Here is a 17,499-nt window from a genome sequence, read left to right as displayed (position 1 = left end):
TTTTGGTTAAGCAGGCGACGATGCTCGTAGAGATCTTCTGCTAGAGGCTGCTCTTCCAGTTGGATAGTAACAGTCACTGCTGGAGGGGGAGCAGGCGGATCTTGCTTGGTAGTAGCTTGGGGCTCTGTGATTGTGGGAGGAGTAGTTTCGATGTTGTCGGAAAGGTACTCGTCGAAATCATCAGAGTTATAGTCATCGAGATTGAGACGCTCCGTGGGATCACCCTCAGATTCTTCAGAGATATGAACCATGAGGATTTCACAGCAAAGATCCTGAACTTCTTGGTCTAGTTTGCTTGAGGACGGGTCTAGAGGGGTGCTCTGTTGGTAAGGCAGATCCGCCGGCTGTGAGTTGGAGGTGTTGGGATCTTGTGTCTTCCTTAGGCGCACTGTCCGTCCTTGCGGCATTGCATATATGACCAAGTTTGGGAGAAAGTCCTGATCGGACTTGGAGTTCTTAGCCGAGTTGGATTCAACTTGCTTGCTGTACTGAATTAGGTCATCCAGCACATCTTCCGGGTCAGAGTACTCGGTATCAGAATCGGTTAGTCCACCGATTTTAGAGTATGTATGTTTTGGGTGGGTGAGAAGTGGAATGCCCATCTCTAAACGAAGAGCATTCTCGTTCATCCAGTGTAACCAGGATTGGATGGGAGTCAGCCATTCAGGCTACTTAATCCAGGGTTTGTCGAAAATTGAGTCACTAGATTGTTCTAGAGCCTTGGCTTTTCCCTTTTTAAGCTTGGCCAGTTCCCAAAGAGCGTCAGCATGCTTGGTTGGTTTGTCCATAGCATCCATGAACAGTTCGGCGTTATCAGACCAATCTTCGAGATCATCGAATGGTTCAAAGCTCTTGAGACCGTTCATGAAGCAATCAAAGTCCTGATCGAAAGAGGACTCGACTGGTTCCGAAGTCCGAAAGTGAGCAGGTTTCGGTGAAGGGCTCTGAGGTATCCTGAAGATAGACGGTCCCATCCGAACAAGCCGGGGGTTTGTCTCACCAGATTCCCCGCAGATTCCTCCTCCCGTTTTCTGCCCTTTGTTTTGCAGAGTGCTTTCAGCTATGTTGATATTTATAAGATTTAGGAGTGCCAAGAGCCATTTCTACGAGCTTGATGCAGCCCTCAATTGATCGAGAAATTTGATTTATTCCATCGAGTAATTCTGAGGTTTTTTATCTTAGGGTGTTTGATCATCTTCAGATGAGTCAAGTATTTTCCAAGAGTTTTAGAAAAGTGAGATTTTTTGGAATCAGGGTTTGTGTCGAACTCGACTGAACCGAGAGTTCGGGTCGGAGTTGACACGTTTCCTGGGTTGCCCAAGTTGAGTTCGGGTAGAACTCTTTTTTCGTCGAGATCCGTAGACTCGCGGATGCCGGCGGCTTGGGAGCTAGTTTTCGGTTTAGGCGAATTAGGTGTGACAAGATGGCTGGAGAAGACTCCCGTTCCGTCAGCCGTGCATGCCCAGGAACCGAAAACGAGGTTTGTGCCTTTCGGCACCTTGTTGGCATCGCTTGATCCGGCCATCGAATTCGCCGATGAACTTGCCGAATCCCCTACCTGGCGCGCCAGCTGTTGGCGTTTACTACCAAGCCTGCTCAGGGATACCCTTAGCAGTAAGGTTTGTAGGTAGGGATCGGCGGCTCTGGAACTCGATGGTGCAAGGAACACAAAGATTTAGACAGGTTCGGGCCGTGAGTTGCGTAATACCCTACGTCCTGTGTGGTGGTTTATATTGCCTTAGGTGTTGATTGTCTGGAGAGGGTCCCTGCCCGCCCTTATATATCCAAGGGAACAAGGTTACATGGAAAGTCCTAGCCGAGTACAGTTGGAGTCCTACTACAACATAATCGGGTAGTTTCCTTTGTACTGCAGCTAGTTCTACGCCTATTCGGGTAGTTACAAAAGAGGTAAGGTACATACATGAGCTATCCCTTACTCTAGAATATTCTATGCCTATAAGCAGTCCCGCTGCCCCGGGTCTGACAGATGCTTGCACCGGCCGGCCTTCATGTTAAAACGACACAACATCAGTCCAACCGCCGGTGCAACAACGACAGCGTCATAAGCATGTCAGAAGTCCAATGGCTACTTGTTGGGTTAGGGTGACCGGTTGAACCAACACCCCTCATGCATAGCCATCGGTTCAACCAACACCTATGCTGTTTTTGCTAGTCGTTGGAGAAAACGCTCTCTTGAGAGTTGGTATGCCTTACCCCAGGTCATTTGAGCTGGCTGGGATCTTAAGAACCCCATACACACCAGCGAACATCTCCAAGCTCCCCTTGAGCTTAGTGATCACATCTATAGGTTTTAGCACAAGCTTGTAAGTGTGTTGCCTTGTGAACTGGTTCTTGAGTGAACCACACTTGTACTTGATGTGCCAGCCCCTTGGAGCTATTGTGGCTCGTCGGCAAGTCTTCGACCCTACGGCTTGGTGTGGGGCCGCGTCGATATCTTTGTGCAGGGGACGTGGAGAACCTTACCCTTCATGGAAAAGCTCCTTACGGGAAAGAGGGGTCAAAGTGACCTGGAAATGGTTCGAGCCTTAGTGTCCTAGCCTTAGTGGCAAGTCAAGGGTTCCCAGAAGAGACTTAGTGGCTAAGAAGTGATACTCTTGATTGAATGCTTCAACAACGTGGACTAGGGGTGGCTTAGTGGCTACCGGTACCACGGGATAAATCTTCGTGTTGAGAGTTTACTCCATCTCATTGCCTCTTAGAATAGCATCAAGTTAGGATTGACTATAGATTGCAAAACTTATTTTGGGATGAGGATTTCACACTATATAAACCATAGTTGCACATTTAGACAGGATATCTTAGTTTAAGTTTTGTGCAAACTAGTTAGTCATAGATTAAGATTTTAAGTTGCCTAGTTTACCCCCTCTCCCTCTTAGGCTACGAGCATCCGATTCCTTTTAAATTATTTGAACTTATCAAAGGTTTGCATGCATAGTGTGGAGCATACATATAAATGACCATGACTAGAGTGCACATATCTTTTTTTAGTCATTCGCTTGCGGGTGATCAAGGTCGGAACTTTTCCATAATTTTAAAAAACTAATTTTATTTACATTACCTTTTTGTTTGGTAGTATCTTTCGTTTAGGCGTCGCACGCCCGCGCCTCAGCCACATATTAGGGAGGCATTGTGAGGGACCGAAACTGGCAACCGGAGGTGGGGGTGAATGGGAGCCGATCAAAATTTCTCTCGAAATCGATCCGTCGGCCTATATCCCGAAAATCACCACAAACCCTCAAACCTAAGATATGAGAGAGTAGCTATGGACTAGCTATCTCTAAGTAAAACGCCCTAGGAAGCGAAACGGAAGCAATAGCGAGAAACCCTCCAAATAGCAGTTTCACTGGATCAGACCGGTCTGACCGCTCGCTCCGACCGGTCGGGCTGGAGTGGACGTTTTCAGACCGGTTTCACCGACCGGTCAGACTGGTTGCACCCAGACAGCCCGCAAACAAAGCTTCAAATGTTGAATCTCGAGCAAACGAAGTCCAAATCCAACGAAACTTGGAGGATACCTTCACATCTGTCCCGTGAACATATCCCCAAGAGATCTCTCCCAAAAGATTAAAGGATCTTGAGAATTCAAGGGAAGATCAAAGTGGATTGTGGTTTTCTCAAGAACGTAAAGAACTCCAATTCGTGAGAACTCGCGATTCCAGGGGATTTGACACTAGGCTAGATGGATTAGAATCGTCACAAAGAGTTCATCAAAACACGAATTCAAAGGATTGTCTCTTCCAAACACAAAACACACCAAAAGAGGAGAATTCAAACCCAAAACGTAAGGAAGGGGAGGACGAGAACTCGGCACACAAAAGTGAATCTCAAACGTATTTCATTCATGAATCTCAGAGGAATTCACCTATACAAGGCTAGAGCCTACAGCACCATCATCCACCCTCTAGATTTGAGAGATTAGCTATAATCTAACCCTCCTTTGCATTGGAGACCTTGGCCGTAACCTGGAGCACGGGGAAGGGGAAGGAGAAAACAGAAAAGGACTCAAGAGACTCAACCCCCACGACCAGGTGAGGGGGGACTTAAATACGCCTGGCTGTGGCCAGACTGGTCAGACCGGTCGGGTCTGCAGCAACCCTGTACACGATCTCAATCGACGGCGGAGTTTATTTCTTCGACTAGTAGTCTTCACTGCAATGCCGCCACGTCGATGAAGATCCGGTCCGCGGTTTTGGAGGGTCCGCGAAACCCGAGTAGTTGGCCGGTTTTGAGAGAACTGCCAAAACTCCACGCGCGGGAAGATTCCGGCCTCCATGCCATGGTCCTAGACGCCGTTCCCGCCTCAGCCTTCTGACGGCCCTAGACGCCGCCCGACGCCCGTCACCTCCTCGCCCGCAGCGAGGCCCTAGACGCCGTCGACGCCCGTTGCCTCCGTCAGTCCCAAGACCGACGCCCGTGCCTCTACGACTTGGCGTCTTCAACCGCCGTCCGCCTCCTTGGTTTTGTGGCGCAAACCAAGAAACCTACCTTCCATCGCCGCTTGCGCCCTCGATTCAGGAATGGACGCCTCAGCTGTCACCCGGCACGAGCTCCGGTCCCGGCTGCCCTTCACCGCCGTCCACCGCACGGTCCATCGGCCACAGCACCTCCACGGCAGCTCTCCGTCGACACTTGACGCCCATGTACCTGCAATCCAAAGACCAAGCGCACGATCACACCGCACGGTTGACAATTCACTCATCACAGGCAGGATAGAGTACTCAACATTCCTCACATTGGGGGGGTGACAGATTGTATTGAGATAACGAATCAACATCGTTATTTTACTTGCGAATACAATAACGAATCAAACAATTATTTTTTAACAATTTGTAATGAATCAAACCATGGACACATAGAAAGAAGTCCATATCACAACCGTACGTGTTGATTTAAAGCTGTTGAATGGAACCATAGAATTATTGAAGTAATTGCATGCTGACTTGATCAAGGTCCTTATCCATAGGTAAAGAAGTGTAAAAGCACGTAAATTGTACTTGAAGGTTCAATTCCGGGTTCGCACGAGTCTAAAAAAGCGGTACAAGAAATGGTAACACCCAAGGATACAAGCTGCAACTCGAAATGGAAACACCCCAGGACACAAGCTGCAACTCCCATCTTGATTACCACAAAGAAAGTTTTCACAGATGTGGCGATACTGTGATGTTAAATGTTGCTGTGTTTGATGTCTCTCATACAGTACGTATAAAGAAAAGTGTGGAAAACTTTGCATGACTGCATTAATTTTGCTGGTGTTTTGAACCGAAGGAGATGCAATCTGTTGTGTGCAGTCAGGCGCGCTAAGATATCTATAACAATCTAGTAGAGATGGCGATGCAAGGTGAGCGCAAGTCTCCTTCACCTATCATATCAAATAACATTGTATTCTTAAAAGTTCAAAGCTTCACCACCATCTCCAAATTAAAGGCAGGCTCAATAAATAATAATATAATCACTTAACCTTAATTACGCAGCAACATCTGTTTTGTTTGTTACAAGAAAATCATAACCAGTCGAGCAATCATCTCTCTAACGGTAGCAATCTCACTCACACTCAAAGCAATATAGCACTGAAAATGAATGGTACAAATTACACGATACAGGGTCAGCCAAACAACTCCGAAGCCTTTGTTGTTTGTTACTCGGCACCATCCCCTGAATGCCTGTGAAAAGCACACAGTACAATCATCACATGGTGTTCTCAATCAAAAGTAATTGGTTAATTGCATTGCCTCCAAGCTGTCGCACCTAAACACTATGCCTACCTCCAAGATGCCGCACCTAAACACACGAGGGATGATCAATCAATTGCACCTACCTCCAAGATGTCGGCAGATTCCTAGATTTTCGGTCTAACTGGATGTTTTCTAGAGCAGTTGATGCCCGCAGCACCTCTTCAGATATATCATCTGTATCATATCTCCAGTTGTACTCATCTTTCCTTGTGTTGGAAGCTGAAGATCCCCCTCTGCGATCTGAACATAGGTAAAGAGGGCACTTGTTTCAGAATTTACAACAGCACAACTACATATGAAAACTGAACGAATTTCATATCAGGACACACCTGATGTATGTGATGATGAGATTGACCTGGCAAAAACCAAAGTAAAATATGTTAGCCTCACACCTAATGCTAAAAACAAATAGCTGACGCACAAGTACAGTGGCAAATAGTAGCATCATGCTTACCTTCCCATAGGAGGCAGGCTCCCAACTGATGATGATGGTGGCCTCCTCATGTTCCGATTTTCAGCATTTAGTGATGGTTCAGATTCTGAACTCATCATCCTCCTACCACCCATCCTTGTTTGAGATAAATTCTGGCCAACACAACATAGTTAAACAACCAAAGCACGCAGTGGAAAACCATAAATTTAAGCTAAAGTTTTGTCGACTATATTTGGAGGTCAATGACAAAAACCTTGGTATTAATACAAGTGAAAGTATGTAAAACAGCTTTAATTGCTAAGGACGGTGAAAACCATGCTGAATTTTTTTCAAAATTCTTATATGCAATGAACTGAAGTTCGTACAAAGAAAGCAGAATAAATGCAGCTCATACCACAAGCAACACAGATCATCAAAAGAAGACCTTGACCACAGATCTTTACATCAAAATGTTGAGATCAACAAATCATATGTAAACAGATCTCAGTATGATGATAATAATAAAGCATTGCAAATATAAACAAATGCCATGCATTTTAAGACAACTGACCAAACTCAAAACCAGTATATCAATTTCCATCAATTCTGATTATGCTAAGAATCATTATCTACATTCCCTCAATGTTTCATCTTTCTAGCAAACTTAAAAACAATGAAGATGTGCTTGACCTTGATTATAACTATCTCATTAAGCTGAGAATCCAGAATTACAGCCCCTCTTTTGTTTAAGGCAACACTTTCATGGGTATCACAACTGTCTCAAAACTTTCCTTGGTACCAAACATAATGCACAAGAGGATCCATAAAGAACCATATGGTTTTCCAGGAAAAAAATACTGGGTAAACTGCCCAAATTTTTTTCGCTTTCTTTTATTTACTGGGAAACTTGAATTAATAAAAAGACGATTCTTTCTTATGTTAATAATCATGCGAGAGATGAACCTCATATTTCAGGTAACCTTCGAGAACATCTAAAAGCATGGGACCACTTTCAGCACTCCTGCTCCCTTCAGCTCCACTTCTGTTAGAAAAGTCCTTCAGTTCATTCTTCCAGAAGTCCTTGGGCTGATTTGCAAATGAAACAGGAAACATTGGTGGATTTTGATTTTCAAAATGCACAAACAAAATATGACAAGAATGACCACCACTTACCAGGTTACACTCTGGCAAGTAAACTTTCATTGTATGACTTAGTTGTGCCCACTCCAGGTATTCGCATACAAGTGCAGTTAATAACCTACCTGAAAGCCACAGAAATTATAGAATGTAAAACCATTCCATCTTATGGGCAGCTTGCAAAACACATGGCTAAACTTTATCCATTAAGTACCGAAGATCATCCTGTGACGAGACTTAAAATAACATAAATATTTACAAAAAAAAAGCATGGACATGCTTCTTTGAACTAACACCAATGCAGGAAAATTTAAACCCAAAGACCCACATGAACCATCAACCAAGAGAAACTAATACGTATCTTTCAGGTGTAGTCCTAACTTTTTAGCTAAAAATATAATATGTAAAAAAGGTCACAACTTCCAGAGGGGAAAAAGATTATCATGCAACAGAATATCAACCTTTATCCTCGTGGAATATTTGAGAACTAGTAGTAAAAATTTCTAGAGGTATGTATATGATAGAAAAAAAAAGGCTGCATAGGCATAGGAGCATCAGAGATAAGATATAGCTTCTAGATAACAGATGATTTTGAAACAACTAGTGTAACCGGCGCATTTGAAGTGCAAACCTGAAGGTGAAGCATGCAGTTGCTTAGCCCTGTCGTTGCAGCTACCAAGCAAAGCAGGATTCCCACCATCTTCATTATCTACCACCCGATCCTCCTCTTCTATGGCCTCAAACACACTAGCTCTCAGCTCAGCCTAGTCATGCAGCGAGGAACACCATGAGGAAACTAGTGAAAAATATGTGAATTGATTGTGCATAACATCTTCAATAGATAACTACAGGAAAAAGACGGCTAGCCACTGTTTTCATCAGGAACTATATTTCTCTATGCATAACACACATTTAACTGAATAAACACCAAATAATAAGTTTCCACGAGAAAACCAGATAAGATTTTTCTTTCCAAACTTCCTGAGAAACTGTTGTTGACTACAGGCCAAACCATGATTTGCTGACACCACACCATTAGGATGAAACCTACCAAGGAGAAATGTAGGCCCAGGAGGCACAACAGAGGACCCAGAAAAAATAAGTTTCCGAGTACCATGGGTGGCACATTTCCTTCTAACTGAGTTTGCCAAGGATGAGCACATCATATCGATTGAAAAGTAGAGCACCAAACTAACGAATTCGCCAAGAATGAGCACACCAGTTCGTGATGGCAACTAGACCAACAAAATCATACAAGGTGTTTTTTTCCCTCTTCAGCAATGTGTGAGCATTCTCATATCCTAAGTAAGGGGCAACCAACGGCGCCAGGGCACTCAAAATGTGCACGTTAAAATTTTTTTTGGGGGGGGGGGGGGGAATGATATGCGGATAGAAATCGCGGAAGCGGAGGCGTAGATCCCCAAAGCTGAGCGACAGGGAAAGATAGATCAGTGGGGCTTCCGGGAGGCAGCGGATCAAGGAAGGGACGGGAGAAATGGGGAAGTACGAACCCTAATCTTGGCGAGGACGCCCTTCTTCTCGAGGGTGCGGGTGACGAGCGTCTTGAGCTCCATCATCTCTCGGGCGTAGTCGTCCATCACTGCGGGGTCTGGGGGTGGGGTGGCGGAGCTGGAGCAGGAGCACCAGAGGTTGGGGATTCAGGCCAACTATGGAAGGAAGGAAAGGGAAGGGGAGATCCAAGATGAACACAGCAGCAGCAGCAACACAGGTTGGGGTGGGGATACAGGCCAAAGGATGACGATGACAGTGGGCCTTCGTTTTTTAAGACAGGTGGGCCATATAGGATTTACAAAAACAAGTAAACGGGACCATTAAGCACATTTTTACCTGATGTATACAGAGAGTATTTAGCGGATTTAGACACCGAAAATTTTTATTTCATATGATTACTATGATGGACAATGGACATCCTTTTCTTGTTTATTGGTTAGAATAGTAGACTGCAAAGTGCAAGGTTTGGTTTTTGTTTCATAAAAAAGCATAAAATACAAACTATAGACTCCGATATACATATGCCCATGCTTATGAAGTATGAACAGCTGCGCTTCTACTTGATTCCTTCAGCAAACAGGGGTACAAACAAGGGTTTTTTTGATTCTTGCCATTACAATTTTCCAGCTTTAGAAGAATGTCATTACTATTCACTTTATTGGAAAATTGCCATTACAATTCTACATACCTCTCACCATGCCCTCATCTACGCTTGCTACCACTTGGGCCCATTGTCAGGGGCCGTATTTGTGTATTGGCCCGTATTGCCCCTCTTCCATCTCTTAAGACAGAGAAGAGAGGCTGCGCCGACCTGACTCGTCTACTCCTTCGTTCTCCCGCACCAAACCCTAACCCCGCATCTGTCTCCACGGCGGCGACGTGATTGGCGGCGGCGATTGCAGACCTCGTCGACAAGGAGTGGCGAGAACTCTGGCGAACCCTAACCTCGCGTCTACCAGCGCAGATGGAGGCACCCTGATGGTGGGAAGCGTAGCCTTCATGCCTCAGTGCGCATTTTCTATGGTGGCCACAGGGGATAGCGGTACCAGGTACCCAAACTCCATCCTTTGTGTCATTGTTGACCACATAGTTGGCGATTAGGCGTCAGATTTGATTTGTGCATACATACATTTTGATTTGGGGATGATTTTTACTATTGTTAGGGATGTGATGTTTGCGCTAGAGCTTAAATTTGAAGGTTTCATGCGTAAAGACTCGAGTGGTAGGAAATCATACACAAAAGGTCAAGTGTTCAAGTGGGATGTGGAGTATGGGTCACGGACACTAGACTTGGTATTGATACATCTGGCAACTGAATTGAATATATGCACTAACCAGAGAGCTACTGTTTGATTCTTTGACAAAAGAATGAATGAGGATGACAGACTACACTACTACAAAAATGATTTGTAGGAACACCTCGATTTTTTTCCAGAGACGGACCAAAATTCCACCCGTTGCTACAAATAGTGGAGAGTTACTGTAGCAACCAACCCGCCCCTAAAAATATATTTTTAGGGGCGGGTCACCCCCTCACCTGCCCTTAAAAATGAACCATTTTTAGGGGCGGGTGAGGAGATGACCCGCCCCTACAAAGGTATTTGTAGGGGCGGGTCATCCCCTCACCCGCCCCTAAAAAAATTTAAATCCAGTGAGTGGGGCATCCAAATGTTCACATGCGTGCTGTGCCCATCCTTATCTTTGCGGAAGTCTCTTGACCACACATTCCTATCTCTCTCACTTCCTCACTCATCTCTCTCCCCCTTCCTCTTCTTCCTGGTGCCCCCTTCCTTGCTTCTCCTTGGTGCCCCTCCATGGTTTCTCTGTCCCTTGGGCGCGGGGCTGGCAGCAGCCACGCGCGCGGCCAGGCCCACGGCGAGGCCTGATGGCGGCGCAGGTAGCGGCCTGCGCACAGGGGCGCGCGTGGCCAGGCGGCCACCGGCACGTAGCCAAGAGCTGCGCAGGCCGACGGCTGGAGGGCGGCCATCGGCGCACACGGCCCGTCATCCAGGGGCGCTCGGCGCGCGCGGCCACCGACACACGGCAGGCCGGCTTCCTCCTCTCCTTGGCGCAGGGCGACGATGCCGCGGCGGCAATGGCCTCCAAGATGCAGCAGCACGCGCGGCCTCCAAGATCCAACGGGCAGCGGCTTCCAAGATGCAGCGGCGCGTGCGGCCTCCAAGATCCAGCAGGCGGCGGAGCGTGCGGCAGGCCGACGGCGGCCTCCAACGGCGGGCTGAGGCACGCGGGCGAGGGCGCGGCAGCAGCCGCAGCGGCCCCGGCGGCGCGGGCCATGGCGGTGTGGGGCAGCGGCCACAGGTGCGGTCCGGGCGGCGCGGCGAGGGCCACCGGCGGCGGGGGCGGCACAGCGCCGGCGGCGGTGGCGGCACAGCGCCGGCGGCGGTGGCATGGGCGTGGGTGGCGGGGCACCCGAAGCGGCGTCGGCAGGGTAGGGCGGGGGCTTTTTTGTGTTTTTTTATTCGGTTTGTAGGGGCGGGTGACCCCTCACCCGTCCCTATAAATCCATTTCTAGGGACGGGTAGGGGCATCACCCGCCCCTGGAAATGGGTTTGCAGGGGCGGGTGAGGGGGTGACCCGCCCATGTAAATGCATTTTCAGGGGCGGGTATGTCACCCGCCCTTGATTATTTTTAGCTGTGAAAAGCAGGGGCGGGTGCGACATCCGCCCCAAAAAATGCTTTTTTACCCGCCCCTACAAATCGTTTTTTGTAGTAGTGCTAGTTGATGAGATACAGATCCTTGATTTGTTTGAAATTTATAAGGAGGAGATGACTTGCCAGGTTGTAGTGGGGGTATTTGATAGTTCAACGTGTGTGGAGCATGAGTTTGATGAACTGGATCCTATCTGTGTGGTTCCACTAGATGATGTAGCAAAATTAGGCACTCATGATGCTTGTTGGGTTCCTACGCTTCTTTACGACCCAAGCAAAATGCATACACGAAGGTAGAATTAAGCGGGGTGGCAGAGTTTCGCCCTCATATATGCACGTGTCGAGTACAGGTTGGATAGGGGGTATATATACCCCCAACTTTTATTACATAATGACCTCAATGCCCTACCTGCCCAGAATATTCTACGAATATTCCGGGCCGTAGGTCATTTTACAGGTTGGAATGTACAAATTGTCTACTCTGTCCGATTCGTGCTCGGGACGCTATCTCGAAGGTTCTCTGCAACCTTTGGGTTAGTGCCGGACCTTCGGGAGCCTTCTTGATTCTTTGGAGAGTCTCTAAGGCTTCGGGTCCTCAGGGTGACCTTCAGGCTCTGAGAATCTTCGGTTTCATCCGAAGACTTTCGGCCGCATCACTTAACCTTCGGCCGGAAGGGTGACCTCCGAGCTATGGCGACCTTCGGTACCTTCGGCTTCGGGTCCTGCAGTCTAGGGCAACCTCCGGTATGTGCGGTGGTGATCCCCAACAATGCTAACATTCCGAGAGAACCCACTAGTGTTGGTACTCAGCCAAGAACTAAGCCAAGTGCTGCTCTTGAGAATCCAAAGGCAGCTGATGAGCTAGAGCTTGATAGAGAGCCAGATTTGTTTGATAACGAAGAAGAATATGTGGTAGTTGATGATGAGGCCATGTACGATGAAGTTCCACACCCATCTGAGTTTGCACAATCACAACCATTTGAAAATGCTAACTCTAATACCACTGCTGATCGAAGTAGATGATGCTGATCCTCTAGAAGTCAATGTCTTGCATGACCCTGAGAATCCAAAAGGGAGTTGTTTAATAATATCATTGCATTCAAGAAAGAAACAAAACATTTTGAAGGTTAAAGTTAGTGATGATGACTTTGCAGAGGTGACACTGCTAGATGACTAGAATAACCAGAGAAGGCACACATTTGATCTGCAAAACAAAAAGTGTGGTTGCAGGGAATGGCAGGTAACTGGCAAGCCATGCAAGCATGCCTTGGCAAGGATACTGTTCAACAGAGGTATGCAAATAGTTAATTTTGTGCATGATTATTACTCAGTTGCAAGGTTCAGAGCTGCTTATGAAGGTAGAATTGAGGCAATGCCAGACAGATCCCAATGGCCAAAAGTTGATCTTTGCTTCAAGGTTTACCCACTTTTGCTTGGAAGAGCTCCAGGAAGGCTGTTGACGGTCATTATTCCACATTCTGACCATCAACTTCTCGGGAATAATTGAGTTCTTGCACCATGTTCCATGCATATTTTGTTTAATTCTAATAAGAGCCACAAGTTTTGGATTAGTTGTGCTTGCAGGAATTCACTGACCAAAGATCGTCGAAATCGGAGAAGATTCAGGCCGCCCGGCATATTCCGTGCCGGCCGGCCTGACATGTCCACATACATGGGTGCAATATTTTTATAGGAGCAATGTGACACGTTCATAATGCTCCAGAGCGAGGCGAACATCTCAGATTCAGTCGGTGGACTCGGAAGGCACAAGGATCAAGCCAAAGACCCACAAGCCAGTAGGCACGTCAAATGGGGAAACCACCCATCTCAGAGGCATTGTGGAGTGTTGATCTGCAACGCCGGCGAAACGGAAGGCCACTGGGCTCCGGTGGCAGGCCGCCCGGCCTAGGTGTCCACGTGTCAGAGTTAAGCAACCGTTAAACTGACCTCCAAGAGCAATTAGGGACGTCCAAAAGAAGGCGGTGGCCAGATGGCCACACTCCTAGGCCGGCCGGCCTAGGATGGGCCGCCCGGCCCCACCTTGCAGCCTCTCAGCTCCCGGCTTCATGTGGAAGTTAAGCACCGCCTCTACAGTTGTGTGTACCCAGCGCTACCTGAATTACCGGCCATCTACCGACCTTGGAAGGCTATAAATAGGATCCTCTCCATCACTTGTAAACACACACTTAAAGGAGCAATTCTCTCCTCTCATTTCTAGAGTAGGTTAGTAGTTGGGAGTTAGAGTCGAGTCGAGCTTGTCTCGGGGATCCGGAGTCCTCATCGGAGCTCGGTATAAGCTCTTGAATCTTTTCCTTTGACTATTTTAATATAAGTAATCTTCTTTATTTACTTGAGTCAGCTTTACTTCCCGCAAGTTATTTATTTTCTCAAGTACTAGTACTTATCTGCGGGAGTAGTTTACCTTTAGTTCAGTTTAAGTTATCTTTCTTTCTTGTCGGAGCTTGTCTTACGAGTTTTCTCGCCTGGACTAGTGTAACTCAAGTTAGTTCACTAGGTTGAGGGGGATTTCTCTTGAAGGCCTCAAGAGAAATCCCAGTATCTAGAGCAGACGTGGTGTCTGACTTAGTACTAGCTAGAAAGTGTATTCCACCCCACGACACCGCAGTGGTAGGCGACAAGTGGTGACAGCCTTGTCCGTCCCTCGTAGTCCACCATGTTCGGGTGTTTTCATAGCAGTAGTTGCCGAAGGACGTCAGACTCCCTTCTCACCTCTTTCTGAGTCTTTCTCTTAGGCCGCCGAAGTAAGCTCCTGGTATCGACATCAAGACGAAAGCTTAGATTAGTTCTAGTGAGGCTAGATCAGTAGTTCTAGTGAGGCTAGCTCCGTAGTTTAGAAGAAAAAAAACACCTGTGAAGAAGAAGCTAAAAAAGGATGCTTCTGCTCCCCAACCAAAGGTATTGAGAAGCTTGAAGTACCTAATTACTGGTGAAGGACAGTGAACAGGTGAAGTACCTTTTGTCAATCTGAACTGTGAACTGGACCTAGGGTGACTATCATGGCCTGTAATGCTTGAAAAATTGAACAAGCTTGTGAAGCTATTGTGTGTGCCTATAATGGGCTTGTGCTGCTTGTAAACTTGAGCAAGCTATTTTCATGAATTTTTGGATGCTTTTATACTTGAATTTTAGTGTCAATTTGAATTCTGGTATTGTCAATTTCAATTTCAATGTCAGTTTGAATTATGGTATTGTCAGTGTCCATTTAATTGCAAGTCAAACTCAAACTTGTCTGGACAACGTCTATGGACAAATTCAAAAACTGACCAGCGGACCGTCCACACCCTAGTGGCAGACCGTCTGCCGTTCAACCTTGCTGCGCACACATAACCAACCTTGGTTGTGTCCAAAACTCAAAGTTAGCTGACGGATAAACAAGATGTTCGGACATCCGAACCAATCGGTGACTGTGGCTCAAACCAGTTCCTATAAGGTGGCGGACTGTCCGCGCAGCCTGGGCGGACCGTCCACCTGTGAAAATGTTCGGACATTAGAACCTTCTGCAGGTTCGGACATCCGATCTCGCGGACCATCCGCCCCTCTAGGCCAGACCGTCCGCTCTTCCATTTCTAGCAAACTGATCATCGGTAAAAACTCTCGTAACTTTCAACTCCGTCAACCAAATTAGGTGATCTTGGACTTTATGGAATGTTTATTCAAAGGACTCTATGAAAATTGCAGAAACATTGCTTGCATGAACTAAGGCAGTTTACTATTAGCATTAAAAAATTTAAGATGGCATAACGGTACTATATAGTACAAAACTGGGAAGCACAATTTCACAAGCACGGTCTGGTGCACAGACCTTAAAAATGAAATATGACAGGTCGGCTTGGACATTCCACCATATGTCACCATGGTGCCTTCTTGCCTAAAGAACAAGGGAACATATCAGGTGCAAACAAATCTCTCCGTGCAAATCGTGCAAACTTCGATTTGGGCCACCGGATCAACATCCAAGGGGTATGGGGAGTGGGTAATTTTACAATTAACCGCCCGCCTGTAATCACACTTTTGCAAATCCCCCTACCACCTTCCCTGCACACCCCCTTAGATTTTGATCCGGTGGCCCAGATTGAAGTTTGCACGGTTTGCACGGAGAGGTTGGTTTGCACTTGATATATTCCCAAAGAACAAAGGTTATGGTTATGCATGAAATTAACATTCTAACTTTGTCACATTCAACACGCGATCTCAGAAACTTGAGTAGCAGAGAAGCAGCATTTCCTCCAACGCAGTTAAATCCCAATGCAGGTTCCAGTAAAGTACCCTAACATCACACAAAATAAAATGTTGAATAGATAATGGATTGGTTCACTTGAAACAAGCCTACTTCTTATACATAAACAAACTGTAAGTTGTATGCCAGTATAAGGCAGTAAAAGCACAAGTAGAAAAAAAAAGACACACACACACACAAAAATTGAGTTCATTGTTCATTACTGCATTATTAGTAAAACTAGTCTAAACTGTGTTTGCCAACCTCAGATAGTAACCTTCCTAAGTTGGGCAAAAGGTCCATTATATTTTCAGTTGTCTCAACCAAAGAATTTCAATTTTTACCAGACAACACATGGATTTTGTGAAGAATTGGCAAGCTAACAAAATATTAGTTGACAAGGTCAAGGATGATCAGTAATTTGATAAAGCTGGTAGTGAAGCAGTACTAGCAAGCTCTTGGCATTCTTCATGTTTAGCTGAGATTCCATGAGCACCTCATCTGCACCAAGTTGTTTGAGTTTATCTTTTGCTTCCTCTGAGCCCGGCCTAAATCAATTCAGGTACAGAGTACTTAATAAACAAAGTAACAAGGTGAGCCCCGAAGATAGGTAAATTATTTCAGAGGGAAACATAAGAAACCTTCCACAATCGTGTAGAAAGCCAAGACAGCAACAGGATCCCTGATATCTATTGTTTTGAGAAAGAGGAGTTACATGTCCCTTATAATGTTAATTGTGCAAATTCCCACCTTGGCGAGCTGAATGACGCACTGACCGACAATGCTGGTAGCGCCATTCTGGACAATGGCATCACCTGAGAGTGGAGATTGAAGGCCATGAGTATTCTGGGGAGTGGCAGGGGGAGGGGAGAACTAGTAGCTAGCTACTACTCCCTCGGGGGGAGTAGCAAGCATGGATGAAGCAAGTGAAAAGAGCTTAGCACCAGGACTGAGTTTTAAAAAGTCTTGGAGCATCCTGAGCGCGGTCAAGGGGTTAACGGTGACGGTGGCGGCGTATTCCATGGGCACATCGTTATGGACCTTGTGCCACACACTCTCATGCTTGACGATGTAGGACTCCCATGTCCCTGCAGGCGGCCAAAATCAGTGGCCTCGTCCCTGATTGGAACTCCAGCTTCCACAAGAGGGGTTACTGAAAGAGGGCGGGGATGGTATGCCCCAATCGCCGGGGGAGAGTGGGGCGCGGTGACGGCGGGGCCGAGGGCGTGGATCTAGCCCACCCCCTCGTACCCCTCAACGGTTGATGTCGGAGGGGTCGATGGGGGTGGCTAGCATCCGGACGCAGACATCATGGTCCCCGAGATGGATGGGTGGCACATCCACCACCCGGAGCACCTGGTCGGGGGCACCGTGCTCATCGAAGAGCACGTCCTTGGACAGCGGCGAGACAGGGGACGGGGCGGTGGAGAAGTGGCAGCCGGAGGTGTGGCGGTGGCTGAGAATCTGCAACGTCAGCGGCAACAACTGGGACTGTGGCGCCATTATTGCTCGGAGTCGCTTGGCTTCGCGTTGCGTCGCTTCTCTCCTGTCCTCTTCCTTCCTCCTCTCCAGAAGAGAAAAGAAAACGATGGAGGAAGCCCAGCCCAAGATAATATGCAAATATGACCCATAAAGATTATGCAGTTGTGTTTTGCTTTGTGGATCTTAATTAACTTAGAGAAAATCAAAATCCTACGTGCTAGGATATATAGGGTTAGAGTATGTATTAGCATTATATTACATTGGCACCACACATTCTGACCAGGTATCCCAACAC

The 17,499-nt window shown here is 46.9% G+C and overlaps 1 protein-coding gene across 1 annotated transcript; it reads right to left on the bottom strand.

The window, feature by feature from the left end:
• Positions 1–5,439: 5,439 nt before the first annotated feature.
• Positions 5,440–9,061, bottom strand: LOC120685662 (protein TONNEAU 1b-like). The gene is made up of 8 exons (XM_039967711.1): positions 8,814–9,061; positions 7,934–8,066; positions 7,339–7,427; positions 7,129–7,251; positions 6,208–6,338; positions 6,083–6,108; positions 5,837–5,993; positions 5,440–5,681 (listed from the first exon to the last, which is right to left on the bottom strand). Exons 1-8 carry the CDS (start codon positions 8,898–8,900, stop codon positions 5,657–5,659), a joined length of 771 nt encoding a protein of 256 aa, XP_039823645.1. The 5' UTR covers positions 8,901–9,061; the 3' UTR covers positions 5,440–5,656.
• Positions 9,062–17,499: the final 8,438 nt, after the last annotated feature.

Source organism: Panicum virgatum, chromosome 8N (assembly GCF_016808335.1).
Source record: "Panicum virgatum strain AP13 chromosome 8N, P.virgatum_v5, whole genome shotgun sequence".
Lineage (NCBI taxonomy): Eukaryota > Viridiplantae > Streptophyta > Magnoliopsida > Poales > Poaceae > Panicum > Panicum virgatum.
This window is presented reverse-complemented; position numbering and strand designations above follow the sequence as displayed.

Excerpts from the sequence above, each read along its gene's own strand:
- LOC120685662 (XM_039967711.1), bottom strand. The coding sequence starts at position 8,900 with ATGGACGACTACGCCCGAGAGATGATGGAGCTCAAGACGCTCGTCACC. Across the intron at positions 7,428-7,933 it reads ACTGCATGCTTCACCTTCAG|GTAGGTTATTAACTGCACTT; the intron begins GTTTGCACTTCA and ends TGTGGCTTTCAG. Across the intron at positions 5,682-5,836 it reads AATCTGCCGACATCTTGGAG|GCATTCAGGGGATGGTGCCG; the intron begins GTAGGTGCAATT and ends TGCTTTTCACAG.